The sequence below is a fragment of the Malaclemys terrapin genome, chromosome 3, assembly GCF_027887155.1.
Source record: "Malaclemys terrapin pileata isolate rMalTer1 chromosome 3, rMalTer1.hap1, whole genome shotgun sequence".
Classification (NCBI taxonomy): domain Eukaryota; kingdom Metazoa; phylum Chordata; order Testudines; family Emydidae; genus Malaclemys; species Malaclemys terrapin.
The window spans coordinates 85,263,738-85,291,033 of NC_071507.1; the positions used below are offsets into that span (position 1 = coordinate 85,263,738).

Below are 27,296 nucleotides of genomic sequence, written 5' to 3' on the forward strand. Positions count from 1 at the left end.
TGGCTTAATTTTGAGAATAATCATTTTCTTCCCCTTTATATATATAAAAAAAAGTTATGCTTTTTGAAAATTCTGCCTTTGTTTAAAAAAAAAAAGTCCATGTGCTGAGAAGAGGAAACTAGCAAAAATATTCTTCATGAATAGATTTTCCTTAAATCAGCCATTACATTTTACATTCCTTAGCAGAAGAGAGGATGGAAATAAGAGACAAGAGAAAGAAAGAGGGGATCACAGTATCTTCATTTTATTTTATTTCCTTGAAAGTATTCTCCTTTGGGTCGACAGTAATTGCAGTTTCTAATGACACAAACTTGAAGGGAAACAGAAGACGACTACAAACAGGTTTATGGGCCTATAAGCAGGAATATGTGGCTACAAATTGCTGAGTAAATGAAACAGCCTGTTGTTTCCTAAGCCTAAGTTTGTGAGTGTTATGTCAAAGCATTTGAGGCGGAGCTAGAGCACCAGGCGGTGTTAGGAATACCTGCTGGGCCCTAATTGGTGCCCACTGTTGTTAATGGCTTCCTGTGGCTGAGTGTTTACTTGTCATTTGTTTTGTGCTTTGTTTCCCAGCTACTGGAAAAAAAATACTGACCAAAACTTTCTTTCTTTTAAGTGTATCCCTGGACATCAAGTGCCCTACTGCAAATTGTCTCACGATGCTAAGTACCTCAAGTCTATTCCACAGTCCAGTAATTACCTGGTATGCTGCAAGAGTTCTGTTTGCTCTTAATATCGCTTCTGAATTGTTTTAGCAAATGTTATAAATATCGTGGGTTTTTTTTTTAAGGATTTGGAGCAATTGTCTACTATAAACCTCCGTTTGGAAATATTAAATGAGTGCATAATATTGTCTCTTTTTAAAGAAAACCGTTTGCCTAAAATTTCCACCATCACCCATAAATCTCAATTTATTATTGAGTTTAATGCTTCTGAAAGGTGCCAGGCTAAAAGCCTTGCACACTGAAAACCTCTGATTATCTACAGAGCAGGTAAAGATTGCAGCAATTTGGTCTTTCCCACACTGCGCACAAATATACCTTCACTCTTGATCAGCAGAAGACAAAATATTTCAAACCTCGTTCCCATTCAGTCCTTGGCCTCCCAGTTGAGACCACCCATAAGAGTGCTGGATAGTGCCAGCTGTAACATGGACACTTATGCACTAGGAAAAGGATTGAAACTACTAATTTAAAACAGGCCACAGAACAGCAGTTGAAGAGTAACTGATTTTAGTCACTGTTGACTTGGGTAGAATTAGAACTAGTGAGAAGCTCCCAATCTCATTCTCCCGAGTCATCTGCTCTTCCTACAATGATTTTTTTTTTCTTTTTTGAATTACAAATGGACCCTAAACAGCAACTCACAGACCCTTGAGAAAATGCGTCTTATCTATGCCTCTCTTTAGGAACCGACCCTTAATCTGCATATCTAGAAGTTCTTTCTTAAATGCAGATTTTTCACTTTAGTAAATGTGTGTGTATATATATATTTTTATATGGGGAAACAGAGTATAGCCACAGGGGATTGGATCAATTTCTTTGTGATAAAATTAAGTTTGGAAGCCATCTATGCAGTGGTGATACCTTAGATTTCTTAACGTTTTGTTTATTTCTGTCAAGGTGGCAATGTTCTGTGATACAGAGCAAATTGATTCGAAGGGGGTTAGATTTCCATGTAATGTTATGCATTTTGTCCTTGTGATCCTTGATTTATTTGTGGCCAGTGGTTTCCCATGTGACAGCCAGAATGGATGACAAATTGGTTTAGTGTAGGTCTTTTGCTAACTAACTGACTGAGGAAAATAAAATGAAGCTACATGTGAAAATGCAAAGAGTATTTTCTGTTGAGATTGAATGATTGAAGAAGTGTTTTTTTTACCGACAAAAGCTTATGCCCAAATAAATCTATTGGTCTTTAAGGTGCCACCAGACTCCTTGTTTTTGTGGATACAGACTAACACGGCTACCCCCTGATACTTGAAGAAATTGACGTCCTGTGATTTTAATTTTGGTCATTTTAATCATTTATTTTAGGCATATGCAAATTTCAGTTTTATGCCCTCTGCTTGGGGGGAAAAGCAACTGAAGCCATCCATCCACACCTGTAGACCTTAATACTGACATCTATTTTTAAACAGAAAGTGATTTGTTTGAACTGGATTGAGAAGAGCTGAATTAGGGTGCGAACAGTAGCATAGTTTGTGGGCTCCTGAGGAGGTTTTTTATAAGTCCCAGAGAGAGAAAATAAATTAAATTCCAGGAGCTCCACTTTAGTCTATTTCAACTTCATTTCATACGTTTGTCCCTGGCATACTGCTTATAATGACATAAAATACAAATGTGGCTACACTTTACAGTTGAAGTATCTTCATGGCATCATCACATGCTTACTGTGCCGTTTGGAGAGAATCTTTATTGGACAATGAATCTTGAAATTGGTGTGATTTCCAGGAAGTTTCTCCAGTATTAAATGAACAGGATTTAGATTTAAAGTTCCAGGGTTTAACCCCATGTTCTACAGTGATGGGGTACCAGTGGGGAAAGAAGATCTAGAGAACTGCTTCCCCTGTACAAGTAGCCAGGCAGGATACCTGTATAGTGTATGCTTCTCTGATGGAATGTACTCTTACCTAAAGTGGCGGCCCAGTCACCACAACCCCAGGGGGACATAGTCCATTTTATTTTTTTTGATTATGTCTAGACCTCATCACCATTAGCTAGCGCAGAGGTTTTCAACCATTTTTCATTTGCAGACCTCTTAAAAAATTTCAAATGGAGGTCAGACCCCTTTAGAAATCTTAGACATAGTCTGAGGACCCCACAGGTTGAAAACCTCTGAACTAGCACATATGCTATGATGGGAGGGGAGGGGAATGGGGGGGGGGGGAGGAAGTGGGCTTTGGCCTTTCTTAGTGAAGCAGTAAGATCTGTCCCACTGTAGTTTTATATCCCAGTGGATCACTGAGAAATTCTGCCCACACTAGCAGCTTCTCCAATGTAAAGGACATATCAGAAGGCTTCTCTGCTCATTTGCACTGCATCAACCAATACAGGAGTTGGCCCATTATTTGATAATTTTATATTTGGCTTTGTTGCACATAAGAATTCAGAATAGTAAGTTCTGTATTTTTTTTTTCCTCTCTTTTTTTTTTTTTTTAAAGGTGATAGGATTGCAGAATGAGTTAACTAGACGTGGAATCTTAAAGAACCAGCAAGATTATGAAGACTTTTGGACACTGATCCTAGAGGGCACTCACGGTTCACGGCTTAAAGAAAAACTTCAGGATATAAAATTTAAAAGTTGGGTTTCTTACACACTTTGTCTCTTCTGAATACTTTTAAGAGCTTACTTTTTTATTTTTTAATCTGATTTTAAAATTTAATATCTGTAACAAGACCTCAAAACAAGAGACCCGATTCACAATTGGTGTAAACCAATATAGCTCCATTGAAGTCAATGGAACAATGCTGATTTATTCCGGCTGAGAATCTGGCTAAGTTGTGAAATTTTACCCCTTCAAATCAATACTATATATCACTTTTTTTCTCATGTTTATAAAATAACAGAAATCTTGGATTTAGAAAGAAGAAAAGGAAAAAGAAATTAAATTTAAAATAGAGGCAAAAAAATTCATAAAGAAACATGGTTTTAGTAATCGTAAGGAACAAGAAACACTAAAGCTAGTGTGTATAGATGTAAGTCTTAATGTTATTTTGCAAATGGAATCCCTAAACAGCCTAAGACGTATTTGAAAAAGCTGGTTTTAGGATTAACATTAATTTTAATATTGTATTGCACTCATAATCATTTGAAGGAGGAAAATGAGGAAATAATTAGTCAACATAAGATTATTGCGATCATTAATATCATTTGTACAATTCTATCCTTTAAAAATATAATTGAAACCTGTTGCCAACTGTGACTTTTCCCACACCTGAAGAAGAGCTCAGTGTAGCTCGAAAGCTCATCTCTCTCACTAACAGAAGTTGGTCCAATAAAAGATATTCACCAACCTTGTCTCTCTAATATCCTGGGACCAACACGACTATAACAACACTGCAACCAAGTTGTGCTCATAGGTAGTCTATATAACCATGTGTTTCTCTCATTGTTACCCTTGCCCTTACTCCTCCACTCCCTCCATTTGTTTTGCACCCATTTGTCGCATCATGTCTTAATTCGGGCCTCGATCCTGCAAACATGCACATGGGTAAATTTATTCATGTCAGTAGTATCACTGAACTAAACGAGACTGCTCCCATGAATAAAGTTACACACGCATCTGTTTGTAGGATTCAACCTCCGAGAGAGAGATATCATCAGCTGATGTAAGTCAGTGTAGATGCATTGATTTCAAGGGAGCTTCATCAGTCTATGCCACCAGAGAATCTGGAATGTATCTTTCTTTGTGGCACAATGGGACTCTGATTTTTGGGACCTCTGAGTGCTACTATAATAAAAATAAGTTATTTATTACATTTACTATTTATCTGTGTCCAGTCTAAAAGTCTGGTACCAAAGAGTATGAAAACTCTATACTTGAATCACTTTTATCCCTGTCACAAACCATTTTCTTACTTAATCTTTGAGAATCTGACTCATGAGCATCATCATAATCATAATATATCGGATCCAAAGCCCATTGAAGTTAGTGGAAAGGCCCCTATAGACTGCAGTGGGCATTGAATCAAGCACAATATAAATACATTTTCCCTTTATTTAATCCCATTTTCACAGAAAACAAAACTATAGCAGAGAACCCAACAGGGCAATTTATGCTTGAGAACCAACTGTTTCTTCCCCCTTAATTTTTTTTAGCATCTAAACACAATTGAGGGAATGCAGTAACGTTATTCAGTTTAGATTTAAGTTTTGTATATTCAGGTACATTTTTGTATTCTGCTTATATATAAAATCTATAGTAAATAGATTACATTTTTTAAAAAGCTTTGCAAAACCCAGTTGCCCTGATTTTCAAAAGTCCAATGCATAATTGAGCACACACAAATATGAACATAACCTAGGCAAATGACTATCAATCTTTATGATTGTGCATGCAAACTTGGGGTGTAGATGTGCAATGGACATTGAAAATGAGTCCAATGTAAATAAAAATACTCTTGAATATGTCTTAAATTTCATTTTAAAAGTTTTATTTAAATATTCTCCTGCAGTTGCCAGGAACCAAGATGCAACAGATTTGTGGTGTTTGTGAGAACAAGAAAGCATCTATATTATATAACATTTTACATATACTGATGTGTTTTATGTTTGTGTGCGTACATCTACAAGACTCTGACATACGTTTGGTTTTTATTTTACATATTAAAACCTCTTGAAACTGAAAGAAAGAGAAACTGATTAGAATTATAAGTGAATCTGAAGTCTAATTCTATTGCCCAAGGAGAGTGAAAAGAAAAAGTAAATATTGAAAAGTTATTTCCTTGACCATTAACCCCCAACTGTATTTTTTACCATGGGCAATTGTCAGTTCATAATTTTTTTTTCTTTTGCTATTCATGGATATAATATCATTTTTACACACACATGAACTGATATGGTTGTGTTATATTTAATCATTTGTGTTTTATAATCTTATATATTTTCTAACAAAAGTTTTAATTTGTCACTAATATGTGGCTATTTAAATTGGAGCAGGGTTTGCCTGGGCCACGTGCCTCACTGCTACAGTTTGTTTGAGTGTTAGAGACTAAGACTATAGCACATCTTTCTTTAAAATAAGTAGAATATTTTTTAGTCTGAAAAGAATAAATGTCGTGGGTTTGCATGGTATTAATCCATAGGGAAGATGTTAGTTTGTCTCACAAAGGTAAGCAAAATGTTCTACATGGCTGCTCCCCGGTGAAACCCTCACTTGTAAATGGACAACCCAATAGAACTGACCTTGCAGCATTGTTAGGACCCTCTAGTGGGGTGGGATGGGCAATACTATGCAGCCACAAACCAGGGGATCAATGATCATACAGCCACTGAACTAACCATGCTGCCATTTTTAAGGTGTCCCCAGGAGAACATGCAGCAGGCCATGTGCTGCATGAGGTTGGAGCCAGGATTTCCTGTGGAATTTTGGGTGGTGCATGCTTGTAAACCTTGTAAACCAGAGTAATAGTAATAGGATGAAATTTAATAGTGAAAAGTGCAAGGTCATGCATTTAGGGATTAATAACAAGAATTTTTGTTATAAGCTGGGGATGCATCAGTTGGAAGTAACAGAGGAGGAGAAGGACCTCAGAGTATTGGTTGATCACAGGATGACTATGAGCTGCCAGTGTGATATGGCTGTGAAAAAAGCCAATGCGGTCTTGGGATGCATCAGGCGAGGTATTTCCAGTAGAGATAAGGAGGTGTTAGTACCATTATACAAGGCACTGGTGAGACCTCATCTGGAATACTGTGTGCAGTTCTGGTCTCCCATGTTTAAGAAGGATGAATTCAAACTGGAACAGGTACAGAGAAGGGCTACTTGGATAATCCAAGGAATGGAAAACCTGTCTTGTGAAAGGAGACTCAAAGAGCTTGGCTTGTTTAGCCTAACCAAAAGAAGGCTGAGGGGAGATATGATTGCTCTCTATAAATATATCAGATGGATAAATACCAGGGAGGGAGAGGAATTATTTAAGCTTAATACCAATGTGGACACAAGAACAAATGGATATAAACTGGCCATCAGGAAGTTTAGACTTGAAATTAGATGAAGGTTTCTAACCATCAGAGAAGTGAAGTTCTGGAACAGCCTTCCAAGGAGAGCAGTGGGGACAAAAGACATATCTGGCTTCAAGACTAAGCTTGATAAGTTTATGGAAGGGATGGTATGATGGGATAGCCTGATTTTGGAAATTAATTTATCTTTGGGCATATTTATCGCTAATAGTCAATGGCCTGTGATAGGATGTTAGATGGGGTGGGATCTGAGTTACTACAGAGAATTCTTTCCTGGGTGTCTGGCTGGTGAATCTTGCCCACATGCTCAGGGTTTAGCTGATCACCATATATGGGATCGGGAAGGAATTTTTCTCCAAGGCAGATTGGCAGAGGCCCTGGGGGTTTTTCACCTTCCTCTGCAGCAGGGGGCAAGGGTCACTTGCTGGAGGATTCTCTGCACCTTGAAGTCTTTAAACCATTTGAGGACTTCAATAGCTCAGACACAGGAGTGGATGGGTGAGATTCTGTGGCCTGTGTTGTGCAGGAGGTCAGACTATATGATCATAATGGTCCCTTCTGACCTTAAAGTCTGATTCTATGATTCCAAGGTCAAACCCCAGCCCTTGCCTCATCCATGTGGCTGCTGGTTTCTCTTTTCTTCCACTCCCCTTTCACAGAGGACACCCAGCTTGGTTTTCAGTGTGTCAAAATAGCAATTTTGCTATTTTATGGGGGTTTTGTTCCCTTTGGTGAGTTTTTCCGTAGAAGGGGGTGATTTGACCCTTTACTCTGGGAGAAAATGTTTGCTATAAACATGCTTTGAGGCTAGAATTGGAGTTGCAAGTTCTTGAAGTAAAAGTGGAAAGAGTGAATCCTCAAGACTCGAGCAAATAGGAAGATCAATTATATTGAGTTAATACAATTAAAAAAATCACATTTTAGTTGAGAGGCAACATTATTTATAACACAGGGAGAAATTGTTATTACTGTTATCCCTGTTGACCAGAGTCAAAAATTCGAGGTCTAGCAGGCTGTTTCAGTTAGGGAGAGAAATTGGTGATATTTGGGTATTTCTTTGATGCAGTTTTGTTTATCTACAAAGACTGTACAAAGTTCTGTGTCTCTGAATGACTCAGATAACAGGAAACAGTTTCTTTTACTCATAGCTCTAAGAACCCACTCATTTCATCCTGCACACTTGACCCAAAAACCTGTCCCCATGTTTTTTTCCAAGGACAACCACCAGGCTTTCAGCTGTTCGCTCGCTCCCTCTCTCTGTCATTCCCAGTTTTTGTTTTTATCTGTTCTGGCTTTCCACACAGATATATATACCACTACCCAAAAGAATACTCAGCAAAAGCTCCCTGATACTCTTTTTGTCTTAGGTGGGGGCTTTTCCGTATAGTCATGTTAATTGAAGCGTGAGTTTACACCTATCTATTTCAATGAGGTTTTAACTCAACCCAGAACAAGATTTCACTCAGCTCATGACATTGTTACTGAGATTTTGATGTTACTTTTCAGTGGTTGCAGCTAAGTCTTTTCCTTCACATCCTGTTGTGAGAACCGGTGCAGCACAGTCAGCAAATGTCCTTCTGAACAACCGATGTGGGCAGCTGAAAACGGTAAGTAACAGTTTTGTATTAAGAAACTTGTGCTTTCAAATAATGCTACTTTAATGACCTAGTTCTTGCTCTGTCTAGGACTGATGCTCCCTGTGTCCAAAGTCCATTGGGTGTAAGAGTGGCAGGGGAAGCTGCTGGGAGGCAACCATAACTGATTCCAAGATTCCGTGGCCCAGTCTGCACCAGCAATGGTCCTGGTGGGAGCTGCTCTAGGAGGCTGCTCAACTTAGGCCACTGGCATATGTTTCCTTAGGAGCTTTCTTCTCTGCCCCTTCTCAGCTCCTTCTGCAGTATGCACCCTGCGCCTGGGTTGGGGGGGAATGGGGCTGGCTGAAACATTGGCTTCACTGGCTTTACATCCGTTGAGGGTCCCCCTCCCAGGAAGATACCGAGTAGCACAAAGGGGGCAGACTGTATTTGAGAATCTGTCCCACTCTCTGTCCTTCCAGTTTCTTATATTTGTGCCCATCGCCATAGTGTCAGTCCTGGAGCACTTCCCAAAAGCAAAGAATAAGAAGGAATGGATCTCACTCTTCCTTCCCTGCCAGCAGAAGACTGGCTTGGGATTGTCGTTTCATTTTACGGTTGTTTGAGAGTGAAGTTACTATTGTCTCACTGAGGCTAGGTCTACACTACCCGCCTGAATTGGTGGGTAGAAATCGACCTCTCAGGGATCGATTTATCGTGTCTCGTTGGGACACAACAGTCGATCCCTGAATCGACGCTCTTACTCCACCAGCGGAGGTGGGAGTAAGCGCCGTCGATGGGAAGCCGCAGAGGTTGATTTTGCCGCCGTCCCTACAGCGGGGTAAGTCGGCTGCGATACATTGAATTCAGCTACACGAATAGCGTAGCTGAATTTGCTTATCTTAAATCAACCCCCCCCTCGTAGTGAAGACCTGCCCTGACTGTGCCTGTAAAATGGGAATGACAACATATCTTATAGGGTTTTGGAAGAATTAATTAACAATGCTTACTTAAAGTTCTGAAAGTTGCTTTTAAACAACAACAGAAAAAAGCACTGTGTAAAAATGTGGTGACCCTACAGCTGGGAGGATCACCTCCCTGTCTATATTCTATGTCTTCTGCCTTTCACGCACGGTGTCTATGGACAATGGAACAGATGGGGGAGTCTGAGGGTCTATACATGGAGGAGGAGGGCAGGTGCTTGGAAGAAGCATTTTCTGAGGGGAGAAGCTGATTTAAAAATGTCAGTACAACATTTTCCCTTCCCACCCGCTATTGCGCAGTGTATCCTGTATGCCAGTTGGCTGCAGCCCCAGAGACCACTGTGTTTTGCTTATGATGTACATGTCTAATTGTTTAATATTAGTCATAATGATATCTTCAGCACAAATGAAAGCTTTCTGATGGTCTTGTGTTGCAGTGACTGTTTTTAAGGGTGAGTGAGTGTTGCACACCCAACATCACTGAGAGAGCTCACTCATGCTCCTGGATCCTGTTATACTTTTTTCGCAAATTGATCCAACACTTCCCAGAATGCTGCTTTGGTGGAAAAACCTTTTCTGGTGATGTGGCAACCAAAACTGCATGGAAGGCAAAGATGTTTCCTAATTTACCTCAGACCCCTTCTTCCCCCTCCCACTTGCTTCCCCCTTTGTGTACAGTTCACCAGCTGTGCCCTGTGAGATGAGCTGGGGTGGGCTGGGTCCTTCACACCTCTGTGCAATGAACACATCACTCTTCCAATCTGCTAGACATAGCAGTATTTCTTGGGCCAGTCTGTCAGGTTGTTGAACGTAACTGAAGGTTTAATTTGCAGTTTGCATTCTTTTCCAGGGTACTACATGCTCTGGAGAGAAGTCAAAAACAGTCTTATGATTATGGATTTAGTGGTTACATCTGTCTGTTTTTTAATTTAATGAAGTCAGTTCTGTCCAAAAGACATTTCATATACTGGACACCTTAAGCTTGTTTACACTGTGTGTAGTAAGAGTAATTTTTTTCGTCAATCTCCATCTTTTTATGCCAAATTAAATGTTGCAGTCTAGGGCAGGTCTTCAGACAATTTAGATGTTTGGTTGTGTGCACATGCCATTACTTAAATTGTGCACAACTGTGCCCAATTGATCCTTTGTTAATGGAGTTACCTCATTTGTGCATATGACTTAATTGCATGTATGAACTAGGGGCACAGTTGCATATGGATTTTTCTGCCTAACATATCTGATAATTTTACCAAACTATAATCTAACCTAACAACTTCCAGGACAAGAATAGTTGTATATAGAATACCAAAATCAAGGTTGTTCCTACTTATTTTTATGTTTAGTTTGAAAGTTCTAGTTATAAGAACACAATGTGTTTACATGGTGCTTTTAATCGTCACACCACTTTACAGTCATGAATGAATCTTGACAATATTCTGGGGGAAGAGGTGTATTCGTAGTTTTACAGATAGAGAAAGTTAAATAACGGAGTCCTAGAGGGAATTACTGTCAGCGCTGAGATTAGAAGTTGGGAGTTCCTGGCACCCACTCCTGTACTCAAACTTTCAGACCACAAGCAGCTACTGTGCAAGCTTTTCTGCAGCATTCCTCTGAGGCCCCTCAGTCCTGACCTGCAACACCGCTGCTATTCCAGTCTGGAGCCTCTCATGAGTAGGGCCTCACCAATTATGCCAAACTGAGTAGAGGTGTTTTACTGTAAGTCTAGATGCCTACCAGGGGCTAGCCCAGTGGTTTCATTGACCGTCTGCAGGCACGGCTGCCCGCAGCTCCCAGTGGCTGGGAATGGTGAACCGAGGCCACTGGGAGCTGCGAGCAGCCATGCCTACCAACGGTCAATGTAAACAAACTGTCTCGCGGCCCGCCAGCAGATTACCTTGACGGGCCACATGTTGGCTACCACTGGGCTAGACTGTAGTCATCATATTCATTTTCATTTATATACTAGGCCCCAATCCTGCAATGAGCTCCTGATAGGATACAAAATTTGAACCCTCTAGAATCAGTCCAGTTGTAATGAATCCCTGTGCTGAAGACCGAGTTACTAAATACATACACATCTGGGGAGCTCAGGCTAGAGCCTCGTCCTTCCACTCCAGAAACTAGGAGTGCTGATATCCTGTCCTTGGGCCAGCCACTAAAAGGCAGCAACACACACATGCCCAGTCAGTACTGAGAGTACTTTTTTTGTCCCACACAGATTCCTTGGTCCAGCACCGATGAGCAGTGAGTGATATGGGTATGACCAAACTAGTGAATGACAGGGTGGCCAATTGCTAGCAAGAAATCGGGCAAACCTGGAGTAGCATGTTATCCTATAAACAAAAGATGGGGGGAAAAACAAGGAATCCCTCTGAAGAGTTTACTTAAGCACTTGTGGCTGTAATCTCTGGTCTGCTAAGGCCACTTTGCAACAAAAATGTCAAGGTTTTTATTTTTTTCTCTTCATCTCCCCCTTCTTCCCCCCCCCTTTCTTTCCACTTTTTCCTCTCCCCACCCATTTTTCTACTTCTAGTGGCAAGAAGGAAAAGGGGGGAAATGAATGTTCTCACAAAAACTTTGGTATAGTTAAAAATTCACTTCTTTCATCGAAAAAATGTTTTGATGAAAATTTTTCAGTTAACTCTAGTTAACATGTTGGGTTTTTTAAATTCATTTTACCTTAAAAATCTTTTTCTGTGAAAACTATGGCATGAAGCAGAGGCATTTGATACTGTTACATTTGATTATAGCTTTTATTCTCTGTATTCAGAGTTGTTATATTGTCAAAGCGAGGTCAGATTTTGATACCTGTAGTTATCAGAATATCTTCTTTTCCTTATCTTTGCATTTCTAATGCACTCATCATGGTATCTAGATACGAGTTACAAAATTAACAATTGCAGTAGTTGTGTCCATAAAGTGTCCACCACTCTCTAATTCAGCCATTGTTAGTTAATACTTTGCATCTTTGTCCTCATTGTTTCTGAGAGGACAAAATGTTGGTTCTTACATTTGTGCTCTAAAACTGGTCAGGTTTGAGCTTGTCATCCTCTCTAATGGTAAAGAGTTGCACTGCCCCTTGCTTGCGAAAGTTCAGGATGGGATCTTTCAGCTTTTGTCGTCATAAATTAGAGCTGTCTCATTGTGTCAGGAATGGAGATCATGGGCTGGGTCTTACGTAAGGGTCTAAGGCAACTGTAGGGCCAGGACCTGGAAGTGGATCTGAAATGTAATGGGGAAGTTATTGGAGCACAGTGTGATGTGCTATTTTTTTATTAAAAGGTGGGTTCCTCTGTGTTGCCCCAGTGGAGGTTTCCCACGTGACCCTCGATAATTAGTCAAGGGTAGGATGTGCTGCATCGAACCTGGAAGTGACAAAAGCCTGGATCAATGGCTGGATCTTTGAGAGGAATGAGCACACACTTCTGATTAGCTGAATTTGAAAGAAGGCATTTCTCTTCACTCTTCTTAGTATCCCGGAGCAATGTTGAATCCAAGAGAACCTCAGGACTTCAGCGTTACCTTGGTGACTGGAAAGTGGAGGATGAGCACAGTGTCCCACCCAGCTCCTCAGAGGTCTCCTCTCTTTGTGTATCATCTCTTATCTGGAATTGAGTCAGTCAGCTGTTTTTAATTCATATACATTTCTCTGACATGGTCACATCTAGGTGAGAGTATTGGCTGCATCTGCTAAGAAAGAGAGGTTGAGCTGGGTATGTTTAGTGTACTAGTAGCATTGCAGCCAAAGGCTTTTCACAACCTCGCCTAGAGTTGTTCTCTATATCTGGTTAATAATACATAAAGAAATGGAATAATGACATTTTGATTCAGGTTGGAGGGGAAAGTTTCCCGTACAGTTATTCTTGCATATATGTGTTAATCTATAAAATCTTTAAACCCTCAAGAGCCTCAGCCTGCTATCAGTTTGCAGTCAGGGGCTTCCCTAGGGAGTCCTACATACATGTGGAACAGTGTATCAGGCCTTATATTGCAGTATGTAGTCAGATTTTCTTAAACAGGGTCACCTGGCCAAAGCCAGTTTATGCCATTGCCAAGAATCTAATTTGTAGGCAATGTTCATGTTTCCCTCTTGCTCTGCTCCACTACTGGATGTTGTCTACTATAATCTGCACTTGCCAATTTTATTGCCAGCACTTTATTCATAGAAGGTGAAATTCACTCCTGTGCAGAGGACTAGCACAAGATCTAGACACCAGTTAAGATTTTAAAAGAAGGCTTAGGTGTAATATAAGCAGTGTATAGACCTTGTGTTATCTGTCTGCCCAGAGATGAATATATAACCCTTCAAGCACAGTATGTAAATGAATGTGTTAAGTCGCACAAATACACTTGTGCATTGCACCTCATTAACAAAATAACTTTTAAACATATACTCACGTAAAAAAACTTGTTTTGCTCTGTGCCATGCACTACGCACAAACTATTGTCTCTCTGGATTCTGAACACGAAGGGCCAAACTCTGCATTTGCCTACACCATTGTAAATGTTGAGTGACTCCATGGAAACCAATGGAGCTACTTTCAATTTCAACGAGTGTAAGTGAGAGCAGCATGTTGGCCCACCTAATTCTTCTAGAAAACTTCCTCAGTAAACCTTTTCAGGTGACTTTTGTAATTGTTTCCAAACGAAGGGAGGTTTAGTGGAGATGTCACCAAACCGTGAGGAGGCCGTGTTCGCCTTTTATCCTGCCCCAGTCTAAAGGTAGGCCACATGGGTCCCTGTTTGCCTGGCCTAAGACAAATATATCTTGGCTCATTCCTTGTTACTACGAGCCTGACTGAAGCAGAAGAGATTGTTCACAGAGATGTGAGAGAAAAATAAAACCGAAATGAAGTGACCTTTTAAACATGAAAAGGAGAAAGTGCCACTTGAAAATGAATTCAAAACCAATTTCAGACAATTAAACTGACAGAGCATCAACAGAGACAAAGTTAAGTGCAATCAACTTTTTTTTTAAGAAGAATTACAATTTTATAGAAAAATAATTAAGGAAAAATCAAGACTAAGATTTTTCAGGTGATTGGTGATGCAAGGTTGCTCATTTTGGGGGGATGCCAAAGAGGCCTGGGTTTCGGAGGAGAGAAGAAAAGCAGGGGGTGGGGAAATGACATATAGGCAGAATTGTTTCTTTACACAGAACCTTATTCTTCAGTGTTTTGTCCCCTGTGTCATCATTTCCACCTGTGCAAATCAGTTTTAAACCGATAGACATTCAGAATGGTAACATTACACTCATTTTGCACTAGTGTAAATAACTGTGCAGGGTACAAGGCAGTGGAGAATGAGGCCCAGAATGTTTTCAGATTTTCCATGAGGGGAAGTGGCTTCCAGTATAAGGCCTTGTCCTCACACCAGCTGGCATCAGTTAGCTAAAGGTATGTTTTTTGTTTTTCAACTGAGTTAGTTAAATGTCTGCAAGTTAGTGTGTAGATAGGGCCTAAGACATTTTCTCTTAGTGCTAGTCTACTCTAGAAGCCCTACATCGGCGAAGCTGCACTGATGCAGCTGCATCGCTGTCATGCGTCTGGTGAAGAGGCTCAATGCCAATGGGAGTGAGTTCTCCCGTCGGCATAATTGCTCCACCTCCGCGAGAGACAGAACCTCTGTTGGCAAGAGAGTGTCTTCTGCCAACGTAGCGGCGGTGTAGACAGTGCTTAGGTCAGTGTAATTTGCATTGCTCGGGGGGGTGGCTTCTTCACACCCCTGAGCAACATAAGTTATATCAACATAAGCAGTAATGTAGACCTGCCCTTATTCTTATATTCCACCTCCACCTCTCCACGATAGACTTATACACCATATGCCTATTAACTAAGATTTGCTTATATTTTTGAGTGGATATGTTTAAAAATGGAAATATTTCTTAAGTTAGATGCCATTCTGCTTTGTTTAATGCACTATATACACACACACACGGGGGGGGGGGCGGCGGAGGGGGAAGGAAGCCTGCTTTTTTTATATCCTAGTTTGGTTCAGATACGTTGTGAGGAAGCCTTTTCAGTTGTTCCATTTGTAGATTAAGTAAAGAGCTTTAGCCAAATGAATTTAATAATTCTTTAAAATAATTCTCCCCTTTTGTCTGGTTCTCATTCACACCACTCTGGCAGAGGGGCCTTTGTACTGCCAGAGTGCTAGAAACAGGCCTTGGAATAGATGAGAGCCAGTCCCCAAATATATATTATTACTGCCCCATATAGTTTATATTCAGAAATTACTTTTTCCATATACTATTAACATATGTTAACCAGAACAGAAATCAAAGTATCTAAAGACTTTGCACTTAAACTGTTGTTTTGATAAATGCTCTCAGAATTATGTCCATTAAATAAAAAATATCAAAACATGGATAAACAGATAATTCTATTCTAGAGATGATGCCACCACTAACAGTAGATGCTGTAAGTAAATTCTAAACTACTGATTTTAAAAAAAAACAAATGTTCTCGGTGCTATATATGCAGGGCCCTGTATATTTTGCAATTCCATACTGGTGGAATTTACAGTGAAACATATCTCTTGCATAGAAGTGTGCTCCAGAAGCTACGCTTACCCTTAACAAAGTCGTTTGGTGCTCTAATGGTTGTGAAGAAAATGCTGAAATCTAGCATAGAAACTGAAGAAGTTTTGTTTTTTTTAATCTGTAGACATCCTGAAATAATAGCTCTCATAGGTGTGAACCATCCCATTCATTTCCTAGGACTGTTAACTCTGAAACATAAAGATGACAGCTTATATGTCAAAATTGTTAATTTTTTCACTAGGGAGCATTTAGTAGAAGTATCTGGCTAATGTATTTGTCACACAACACTAAATGGTCTTGCACACCTCCCCCACTCATATTAGGTTATTTGGTGAATTCTGTTCTGCTGAATAGCAAATAGCTCCTACTGATCATACAAAACTTCCAGCATGACCCAGATAACTTCCATGATACAATTGTGTTGTCAAGACAAAAATCTGTCTCTTATTAAAAGCTGAAAATATAGGGACAACATAAAATAAATTTTAATTTAATGTAAAGATAAATAGTCAGTACAGAAGCCACTGTGTTTATATTACTGATTTTCATATTTGTTACACTGAAACCCATGTAAATGAAGCTATTGGGATAATTCCAGTCTGCTCTGGTAGGGTGTCAAAGAATCCAAGAACTTTATCACATAATTTAGGTCCAGATCATTGCAGATCCACTTTGAACAGACCCAAGAAATATGGGTATCAGAGCAGTCGGGGAGGAGGTGATTACAGCTGTCAAGCAGATGGCCAATAATACATAGACAAGTATTTTACCTACCTGGACAGATGGGAAGGCTGGGTTTTTTGTTAAGTTGTAGAGAAAGATCCAGCAAGACTGGAACAACCCAGATGTTTGAACAGAAGAATATGGAAAAGTCAAAGATGACTTTAAAGATGAAAGTTTGAATGGAGGGAAGGATGTTGATGTTACCAGCAATGGAGAAAGTAGCTGAGAAGGAAAAATAAGATATGGAGATGAGTTTTGGCCATGTTAAATTTAAGCTGATGGCAAGCTAGCCAAGGTAACATGTTGGAGACATAGTTAGATGTACAGGACAAAACTAAGAAAGATAGGTCAGGTATGGAGATGGAGATTTGTGAGTCATTGACCTAAAGATAGTAATTGAATCAGTGTGATCAGAAGAGGTCCTCTAGTATAAAATGGAGTTCTGGATCCCTCATTGACAGGAGAGAGGGAAGGAGGAGGAGAAACCACCAGAGGAAACACTGAAAGAATCAGAGAAATAGGAGGAGAGCCAAAGAAGGACAGGACTAGGAAAGTCACGGTAGGATGAATGTCCTGGAGGAGAAAGTGACAGCTGTGTTTCAGAGTGCAGAATGGTCGAGAAGGAGGACAAAGCAAAAGAGATCCTGATGAGCTGTGGGCAGGAAGAGAAGCAAGATGCTGGTGAGAGCTGGTGAGGTGAGAGGAAAGAAGCCAAGTTGGAGGGGAGCAAGGTGTGAGTTAGAGGACAGGAAGTTAACGCAGTGATTGTAAACAACTCATTCAAGGATATTAGGGTTGGAGGGAATTAGAAGGATGGGATGGCAGTTGGAGAGACAACCAATTTAAATTTTTTGAGGCTGGCAGATACTAGTGTGCTTGTGTGCTACACGGGTTGATACAAGCATGGGTGTTCTGTAATTACTGTAATTGAAAAAAATAAAACTCTCTCCTCCTAATGCGTTAGGCCAGATGGAGTTCCTTTCCCCAAATTGTATGGTCTTACATGTGTGTGCATGTGTGTATAAATATAGTGCCTTTCATCCTGAAGTGACATGCTCTGGGACTCACCTGAGAGCACCACTGAAATGCCCCTCGCTATAGAGATGGTTGCAGCAGCCAATTGACATGCAGCACTGCAGGGATGGGGACTTTTGGAACAGGAGAAAAGGACACACATTCTTTTCCTGAAATAATTTTTATGGAACTCTGAGAGAGCCCACTAATAATCATGCATTTGTATTTTAGACCCTTCTGAAAAGGAGCAGGTCAGAGCACAAAGCTGAGCTAGCAAGTTGGAACTAGTACAGACAGTGGTTCATTCAGTGTCCCTGTGTCCATAATCTTCCCAAATACACAGGCCATTAGACGTCATTCATCCCTGGTTTAACTCCATTGACTTCATTGGCATTACACTAGGAGTTAATGTGATCAGATATGCCAGTAACATAGCAAATATACCTAGATGTACAAGAGCACACTAATAAAAAGTCTGATCAACAACAGTACATCTGTCAGACCTCATATATCGCTCCCAGGAAGTGAAGGGGTTGATACTATGTTACATATTTCACATTTCGCTTTGACTAAAGAGAGACTCACTAGCACCGGGACTGCAAGGACTGTCTGTCCATATGCTTTGTTATTACATAGTTATTAGTAAAATTGCATTCTTCTGTCTCTGTGTACTAATGTATCTGTTCTCTTTGGAGAGGCCATTTTATTTGTTTTTAAATGGCTGAAAGTTAAGAGAAGCTTATTTTGACCTTTCTCAAACGATACTATTAGCAGACAAACGAAATACTGTATACTGAAATTTGAAAGCGAATGTGAATGTGTGGTGGGTGGAGCAGCACCAGCAGCAGGAGGACAGATGTGCCAGTTTTGAAAGAACCTTTAAAAAAACTACTGTATATTGGTTACTTTTATGATCAGGTTTTTGTAAGACCCTTGTTGAATAGGCAGTCTCATGACTTCGCTTCAGCATAAAGTGTTTCTCCAGTGGAGAGTCAGATAGAGTGTGTGGGAGAGTATCTTGGGGCATAGCTACCCGATGCATTAGTGTGCACCAGTGGGATGTAACTTCTAGCCTGCACCAGTATGCTGTGCACTAACTGACCCAGGTGGACCATACCAGCATGCTCTAAAATTTCCTTAATGTGCATTAACATAGTCCCACTTCAAACAATACTACATTAACGTACACTAGGGAACTTTTAGTGTGCACCAGCTAATGTCCACACGGGTTAGTTAACACAACATGCTGGTGCAGGCTAGAATTTACACCCTGCTGGTGCATGCTAATGCACTTACACATGGAGTTATCCCCGAGTCTATATTGCTGGTTAATTCCATGTGTGGATGGTCTTATTCTGAAATAAGAATGTCCACACATGAAGTTAACTAGAAATAGTTAATCAGGGATAACTCCATGTGTAAACAAGACCGTAGAGGTGATGTTGCCCATCTCATGGATTCCATGCAGAGATGCCTGATATTTTAAATGCAAGCTTGGGGAAGGTGAGAGCCCTGTTAGCATATTTCTAAAGCCTGGTCGATGCTACACAGTTAGATCAACGTAAGCTGCCTTGCGTCACCCTAGCTGTGGAATTGTCTTCCCTTAAATTTGGCTCTTGCTGATGTAAGTGCCTCTCTACGCCGATTTAGGCTTTGTCTACACTACCACTTTTGTCGGTAAAACTTTTGTGAGTCAGGGGTGTGAAAATAACACCTTCCTGATCGACATATGTTTCTCCGGCAAAAGTGCTGGTGTGGACAGCTCTATGTCAGCAGGAAAGGCTCTCCTGCCAACATAGCTAATGCCCCTTATTGGGGGTGATTTAATTCTGCTAGCAGGAGAGCTCTTTCCTGCCAGCAAAGAGTGGCTACATGGGAGACCTTACAGAGGCACAGCTGTAGTGATAATGATGTGCCACTGTAAGGTCTGTAGTGTAGACAAAGTGTGGGAAGAGTCACGGCCAATGTAATTAGGTTGACACAGTGTCAGTGTAGACATTGCTTATGTTGACTGTTAATGCTCCACAGTGACAATACAATTGATACAAGTGTTTCTAGTGAGGATGCACACTGCCAATGCAAGGAGCCAAGCGCACGCGCACACTCACACGTGATTTAATGGCTGTATGCTGACATAAGTAGGTTGACATAATTTTGTAGTATAGACATAGCCTAGGAGCATAGATAGGTGACTCGGGGGTGGGTGGGGGGACTTACTGTGGTACCTCAGACAACCTCATATTGAAAAGGAAGGTCAGAATATTCATTCGTACTTGTGAAAATATGGGATTATTTATGCACAAGCAGTAGCTGATGAAGGCAGTTGACACAGCTGTCAGTGAGTTTCTAACTTAGTTAGTAGCAGTCTGCAGCATGTTCAAGGCTGTGTAACTGTGCCTGGTCTACACTGGGGGGATGGAGGGATCGATCTAAGTTACGCAACTTCAGCTATGTGCATAACGTAGCTGAAGTCGTACTTAGATCGACTTACTAGACGTGATAAATCAATCCCTGCTGGATTGATTGCTGCCCGCCGATCCGGCGGGTAGTGAAGACATACCCTGGGACAGGTACTCAACCAGCAGAAACTAGGAAGGGCTCTAGAAGAATTGCAATGATTTGTGTTGACAGTCTTTTATTAGTGTGAACTCTCACTGTTCCATCTGAAACTGGCTGCCTGGTGATAACATTCTGCCTCATGCATGTCAAAGAGCGTTTCTCAGCTCTGCAGGAAACTGTGAGCGGATCTGAGAAGTGAATTTTGGGAATGTAAGACCCATTATAAAAATGTGTTACCTATAATACAGACTATGTGGAAAAGACATGTTTCATAAACATAGGCCATATGATTTATTTTTATAAATGTTACATATGTGGGTGGAGTATAACAGACAAAAGAAGTCACTTTAATATTAGTGCATATGAGTCAATAGATAATTTCACATAAGTCTAATATTTAATATAAGTGCTACTTATACTGCAGTCACATATAATTTACATGTATTTTTGTTCTGCAAGGGAACCCCTGTGTGTGTGTGTGTGTGTGTGTGTGTGTGTGTGTGTGTGTGTGTGTTAGGGCTGTTTCTTTGTCTCCCTGAACCTTGTCTTGTCATTTGCACTGGTGCAAAGTGAGTGTAAGCTGGTACTAAAACAGAACGATGGAAATAATTGCAGAAAGTGTAGACTAAGAGCACCAAACAGTTGGGCTCTGAGTGCTGTGTGTGGACATTGCTGGCATGAACTAAAAGGTATCTAGTTTACATTAAAGTAATCCTCTTTGAAACAGAACTATATTCACATCCCCACAGTCTACATTGTGACTCAGTGCAGGCAAGCCCTAACAGAGACTCAGACTTTGTAACTGAGGACATTATAGATACACTGCAAAATGGATTCCCCTTTCCAATTTACTTTCAGTGTATTGACCCATATCATTTGATCAACATTTGTTCAAACGAACAGGACTTCTACTGTACTCCTTTGCCAAACAGCATTGTAACAGAGTATCTTCATCAGACATTCATTGATTATCTCAACAACGGAGCTGAAATTAAATGCAATAGGGGCATATAAAGGACTATAATAAGAAATTGCTTTTTTCTAAAAAGTATCCTTGGCTTTGTCTGGCATATGACCTAAGACCGACACATTCAGTTGTGAAGGTATCACTAATGATGTGCTAGTTCTCAAGGACGTATCAGAGTGCTGCAGCTAACACCCGATAACACTGCTCACTCCAGTGCTGACACACTTTGGCTGCTGAGTGCAAAAATCTCTCCTGAAAGAGACCCTAAGCAAAAAGCAAGGAGCTGCGTTTACTCACGGGACTGTGCAGCAGGTAACATAAAAATCCAACCTCATCCAGGCTGCTCTTTTCCAGAAGACTAAAGAGTATGATTGTTGCATTGTTCAATCCATTTTCCTGTTTATTATTGGCCACCTCCTTTTCTTTTAATACTTCTCTGATAAATTCAACTTTCTTTTAGTTTATAAATGTTTTCAGCTTTCTTCCTTTTTAAAGTTTTCACACTTCTTTAGGTGTCTTCTCTGCAAGGTGGAGGAGTCTCACTACACACTTGCACAAGCAAGCAGCATTCACTTCTTGTCTGATGATGATTTTAATAGATGGAAGATCTGTGGCATAGAGTCTATGATGCCCTGCATCTTGTGCAGTTATTTACGCCAGTGTGAAGCATACTTGCTTTGCACTCACTCTGCACTGTTGTGAATTACTGTACAAGGTGAAGAGCAACAAAGAACTGGCCAGCCACTGGCCTGACTTGTTGGTTTGAGGATTGAGCCCTGCCAAATGTAATAGTTTGATGTGGCCCTTAAAATAGTTTGGTTTTAGAGCAGCTTCTTTCTCAGTGAAACATATCCTGCTAATTGTTTTCCTGTATTACTCTAAAAAGTATGACCCTTTAATAGTGATTTCAGAGAACAAGTGAGCCTGTTTTGACTTTCCTCTTCTGGTAGTTGAGTGATCTGTCAGATTTCCTGTCGTCCATGAAGAGTCTCTCTCTCTCTCTCTTGTGCACAAATGTATGGAAATATATTTGTATGTAAAACAAAATGAGATACTTAGCTCCTGAGCTTCCTAGGCAAGGTGTTTGTGGTGGCATAATCCCCACTAGCCAGTATTGTACCTATTAAAATGGCATAGATGCTCTTGACTCAAATCATCCACATTTTACATATTGGCAGGAATGTTTTCTCACTGAATGAAGTTAAAGCAAAACCATTATATAGAGTAAACTATAGAAATGATCATTACTCTGAGATCGTCCTGTCCTTGAACTTTATATAGGCAAGCTAAACGTACACATTTAATACATATACATCTCACAGTTGACCATGAATATAAAACATTTATTTGACACAAAACTACTGGGTGTACATACTTTTGGAGTCAATGTAAATACATCCCCACTCTCGTTTCAGCTCTGTTTGCAGGCGGTGGTGGGCTTCTGAGGGCCGAAAACAGTTTATTGTTTGCAGAGTAAAATAGATGGCTAACATCTGGTACTAAGTCGGGGACACTAATACACTGCACTCTCTCTTTGTTCAGCTGGCCTTGTGCTTAAACTGCCTGCTGTAGTAAGGATGTTTGTAGTTGTTTTATTTGTAGATAGAAGTCAGGACAGTAATCTTGTGACTTGAAGAATTCTAACAGAGAACCTAGCACTGTGAATTTACTTTACAAAATTACCGTAGTACCATATAATTCCTAACCCTGCTTGTCATAGAAGACTCTCTTAAAAGTTCATAAAGTGCTCTCTCCCTAGTATCTCATTCTTTAGTCATAGCTTCATGGTTTAAGGCCTGAAGAGACCAGTAGATCATCTAGTCTGATCTCCTGTATATCACGGGCCATTACATTTCACTTTGTTACCCCTGTATTGAGCCCAATATCTTTTGTTAGGCTTTAGCCAATCTTCAGAAAGGCACCCGGTCTTGAGCTAAAGACATCTAGAAAGGGAGACTCCACCAGGTCCCTTGGTAGTTTGTTCTAATAGTTAATCACCCTCACTGCCAATAATGTGCCTTATTTCCAGCTGGAATTTGTCTGGCTTCAGCTTCCAGCCATTGGTTCTTTGTAATGACTTTCTCCGCTAGATTGAAGAGCCTTTTAGTACCTAGTATTTTCTCCCTATGAGGGTCCTTATACACTGTAATCAAGTGACCTCTTGCTCTTCTTTTGCTAAACTAAACAGATTGAGCTCTGTAAGTATCTCACTAAGATACTTTTCATTTTCTTCCATCCTGAAATCATTTTTGTGGCTCTTTTCTGCACCCTCTCCAATTTTTCAACATCCTTTTGAAATGTGGACACCAGAACGGTACACAGCATTCCAGTATCTGTCTCTGCAATGCCATATACAGAGGTAAAATAACCTCCATACTCACTACACCCCAACGATTGCACTGGCCCTTGTTGACACAGTGTTGCCCTGGGAGCTCATTCTGATTGTTTGTTCACTGTGACCCCTAAATTCTTCTCAGAGCCACTGCATTCCTTGCTCCAAGATGTATAACTTTGCATTTGTCTGTATTTGCTGTGTATGACCTCCCTGTCCTCATAAAGATTGGCAAAATGGCGAGTAATTGTGTTCTCTGCAATGTTATCAGCAGTAATTTTTATATTTACTTCTAAATCACCAATGAAAATGTTGAATAGCATCAGATCTAGAACCAGTCCTTATAGAATCCCTCGAGAAACACCTCTATTCGATGATGCTTCCCCATTGATTACTACTATTTGAGATCTGTCAGTTAGACTGTTTTTGATCCATTTAACATGTGCTGTATGGATGCTGTAGAGTGCTGTTTTTTAATCTGAATGGTGTGCGGTACTAAATGAAATGCCTTACAGAAGTCTAAGTACATCTTCTCAGTTACTTTTATCAACTAAGCTTGTAATCTCCTCAAAGAATGAATTCAATTTTGTTTGCTAAGACCTAATTTTCCATGTTGACAGACATTAATTATATTCCTATCCTCTAATTCTTTACATTAAGGTATTTCAGCTAAGGGAGGGGTGGCAAACTGATTTGGATTAAATAAGAAACTGACTCCAACCTTTGCACAAAACTCAATATTCCCTGATCCAAACTACACCTGTTTTGTGCGTGAGGTTCACTCTTGCTATCTTACGCATTTTTATGCACTTTTGTACCTCAAAAGTAGCTGAATTATAACGATGATGTCTGAGATTTCCAGAACGTTCTTGTTTTGGCTGAGCTCAGCCAAACCAATAAATTCTGGAAATCTGAGACCAGCAAGGATTAAAATTCATTTATTTTGGGGAGCTGAAGGTGGCAACCAACTGCACAACCATGGGCGCAACAGGTGAAGGAAATGGTAGCTAATTATACTGGGGCAAAACACCTACTCTACCATGACATTTTTTTGTATCTTTAATGTTCACCCAGAACAAATAGGATTTTAGTTTTTAAGTTCTCTGCACATTAATTGCATGGTACTTAATTTATCCACTTTGGAAGGGTGAAAGACCGAGTTGACCAGACCCCGCTTTGAACATGTGGGTCCAAGGAATGTTGGTGTTTCATTCTGGCTCTTAGTTCCTGAACCAGATTTCATCGATTATCATCATGTATTACTTCTCCACCTTTGTGACAAAAATGGAAGTACTGATAAAGAATCCATGTCATTTCCTAAATAGTGACACACAATGGTTTTTTGTATGTTTAAGTAAGGCTATATCAACACTACGAGCTAAGGGTGTGATTCCCTTGCTCGTGTGCACATACACTAGTTCTCATTGAGTTAATGTGAATATAAATAGCAGCATACCTGCGGTAGCACAGATAGTGGCAGCAAAGGTCCAATGAGTTGTGCCAAGTAAATACTCACTGGTTTCAGGTGGGTATTTACTTGGCATGGTTCAGCCATTCCTCTGCTGCTACTACCCATGCTACTGTAGCGACACTGTGTGTTCACGAGCAGGGGAAATAGACCCCAAGCTTTTAGCATTGATGTAGCCTAACTGTGTTAACTTAGGACAGATTGTGCTCCATTATACCGGAGTTAATCCAGAACAAGTCCACTGAAATCAGTGCCCTTACTCTGTGTTTTATGCTGGTGTATCTGAAATCCGAATCTATTCCCAAAATAAAACGGTGAGTTAAAATATAAAATATTGTGGTAGGGCTATTAAGTGGTCCTATTCAGTACTCTTGACTCTTTCAAGCCAGATAGGGTTTTGCCTGAATAAGGAGCAGATAAAGACCTCTAAATCAGTACTGCTCTTTATTTTTCCCCTTTAAGGCACATTTCAAAATGACACAGAAATAATGAATACACAAATCCACAATGAAGTAACCAGCAAGGCACTTAGGTTTCATGCCCAGTTATGAAGACATACTGTTCTTGACTTTGCTTTCGCTATCTTACAGACCTCAGCTTCTCTACCAGGATCAGTGTCCTGCCAACCACCAGCTCATCATCCAAGTAAACTCACGAAGGCCCAAGAAGAAACTGAGCAAATATTTCCTAAGGTAGGTGAGAAAAACCCGACCCTTGTTGCATTCTTTCAGTTGAATTTCTCAGCTTGCTAGTTAGTTCGCCAAGCCAAGGCGGAGGGTTGGGGATAAATTGTCGGGTGTTGAGTGTTGGGGATAAAGGCCAATTCCTCCCTGATAGGAGCTCATTAGCTTCAGTGGAGTCACACGAGGGATAAATTTTGGCCCTTTGTGCTCATAGGTCAGCAGGTTGCTTTGTTTTCTCTGGAGCTGTGACTTTTGCTGTGAAAAGGAACATACACTGCAGTTCAGTATATCTCCAGCCTCATTCCCTCCTGCCCCAGAACTGTCAATTGTTTTTCTTATGCTTTTCTTACTGAATCATCACCAGAAATTCACCATTTTAGGTGTGTTTTTTTGTTTTTCAATTCCGATGTCTCCAAACCATTTAAGTCAAGTTTTATGCCTTAACTGCACATTATTTGTATGTGCATAAAATGCAAAGGGGGAAGTCCAGTCCTGTCCGGAGGGAAAGCCTAAGGCCTATTTATCACTTAACCTCAGTGGTGCGTAGGCTTTGTGCAAGCTGTGGCATAGGGATGGACTTCATTCATTTTCATTTTTCAGTCCATACAAAATACAGCTGCTAAAATCTCCCTTGTTTGTTGATTTGATCATGTCACTACCATCTTGGGAAAAATTCCTCCCCTGGTTCCTCATATGCTGTCACATCAGATTTAAGTGATTTTGTCCCCATCTTCAAAGCACTACATAACTTTTCTCCTCCTTATGTATCCTTCCTTGTTGGACTTTGGATTGCCTTGCTCTGCCAGTGTACTCACTCATTTGTTAGCTTCTCCCACAAATGCCTTTTTGCCTTTGTCCATGTGGCATTGTACAACTTCCCTAAATTCATCCACAGAGCCCTATCCGCAGTTTTGGAGAGATTTAAAATTCCACTACTGCTGCAGTGGTTACAGTGAATCATGTTGACTCGTATTAAAATCCCTGTTTGTGCCCATTCCCTGACCTTTGTCACCCTGTCTGTCCATCCTTAGATTGTGATCTTGGAACAGTGACAGTCACTTCTTGTGATCTTGGAACAGTGACAGTCCCTTCTTGAATGTCTAGAAAATGACTAGCTAATATTACCATAAACAACTAATGAATACTACTCATAATAATCAGTGGCTTTCCAATAGATCTGTTTTTAAAAAAATAGTATGTGATGCGTACAACATGCAAACAACATTACAGTTTGGACTTTGCCTTTATGAAAAGGCAAAATCAAGCCACATTTCACCGGTGATGACAGCAGAACGGGAGCTGAAGATCCAAAGAAGAAATCTATCTCATCACTTTTATTTTTCACATATTTAACTACACTCTTACGTAGAGGATCAGCATCATTCAGGCTGATAGTGAGAAAACAGGATGGAGAATCATGAGCTTGGAGGAAAATCTAATTTTCTCAGGGTATGTCTGTACTGCAAAAGCAAAACAAAAAAACCTGCAGAAGTGAGTCTCAGAGCCCATAACAACTGACTCATGCTCCCACTACAGGCTAAAAGCGGCTGTGTAAATGTTCCTGCTCGGGCCAAAACTGGGGCTCTGAGGCCCACCCCACTCGCCAGATTTCAGAGCCCGTGCTCCAGCCCGAGCCCAAACATCTACACTGCTATTTTTAGCCCCATAGAGTGAGACTTATGAGCCTGATTCAGTTGACACGGGCTCTGAGCCTCGCTGCTGCAGGGTATGGGTTGGGTTTTTTGATGCGTAGATGTACCCTTTGAGC

The 27,296-nt window shown here is 40.4% G+C and overlaps 1 protein-coding gene across 4 annotated transcripts in view; it reads left to right on the forward strand.

Moving 5' to 3' along the window:
* Window positions 1-27,296, forward strand: part of LOC128833639 (uncharacterized) — a 102,468-nt gene that overhangs the window by 49,911 nt on the left and 25,261 nt on the right. For all 4 annotated transcript variants that reach the window (XM_054021640.1, XM_054021639.1, XM_054021643.1 and 1 more), the window contains 4 exons: window positions 617-703; window positions 3,164-3,302; window positions 8,191-8,291; window positions 25,436-25,537. In XM_054021640.1, the coding sequence (XP_053877615.1) occupies window positions 617-703; window positions 3,164-3,302; window positions 8,191-8,291; window positions 25,436-25,537 (429 nt within the window). The remainder of the gene's footprint in view (window positions 1-616; window positions 704-3,163; window positions 3,303-8,190; window positions 8,292-25,435; window positions 25,538-27,296) is intronic.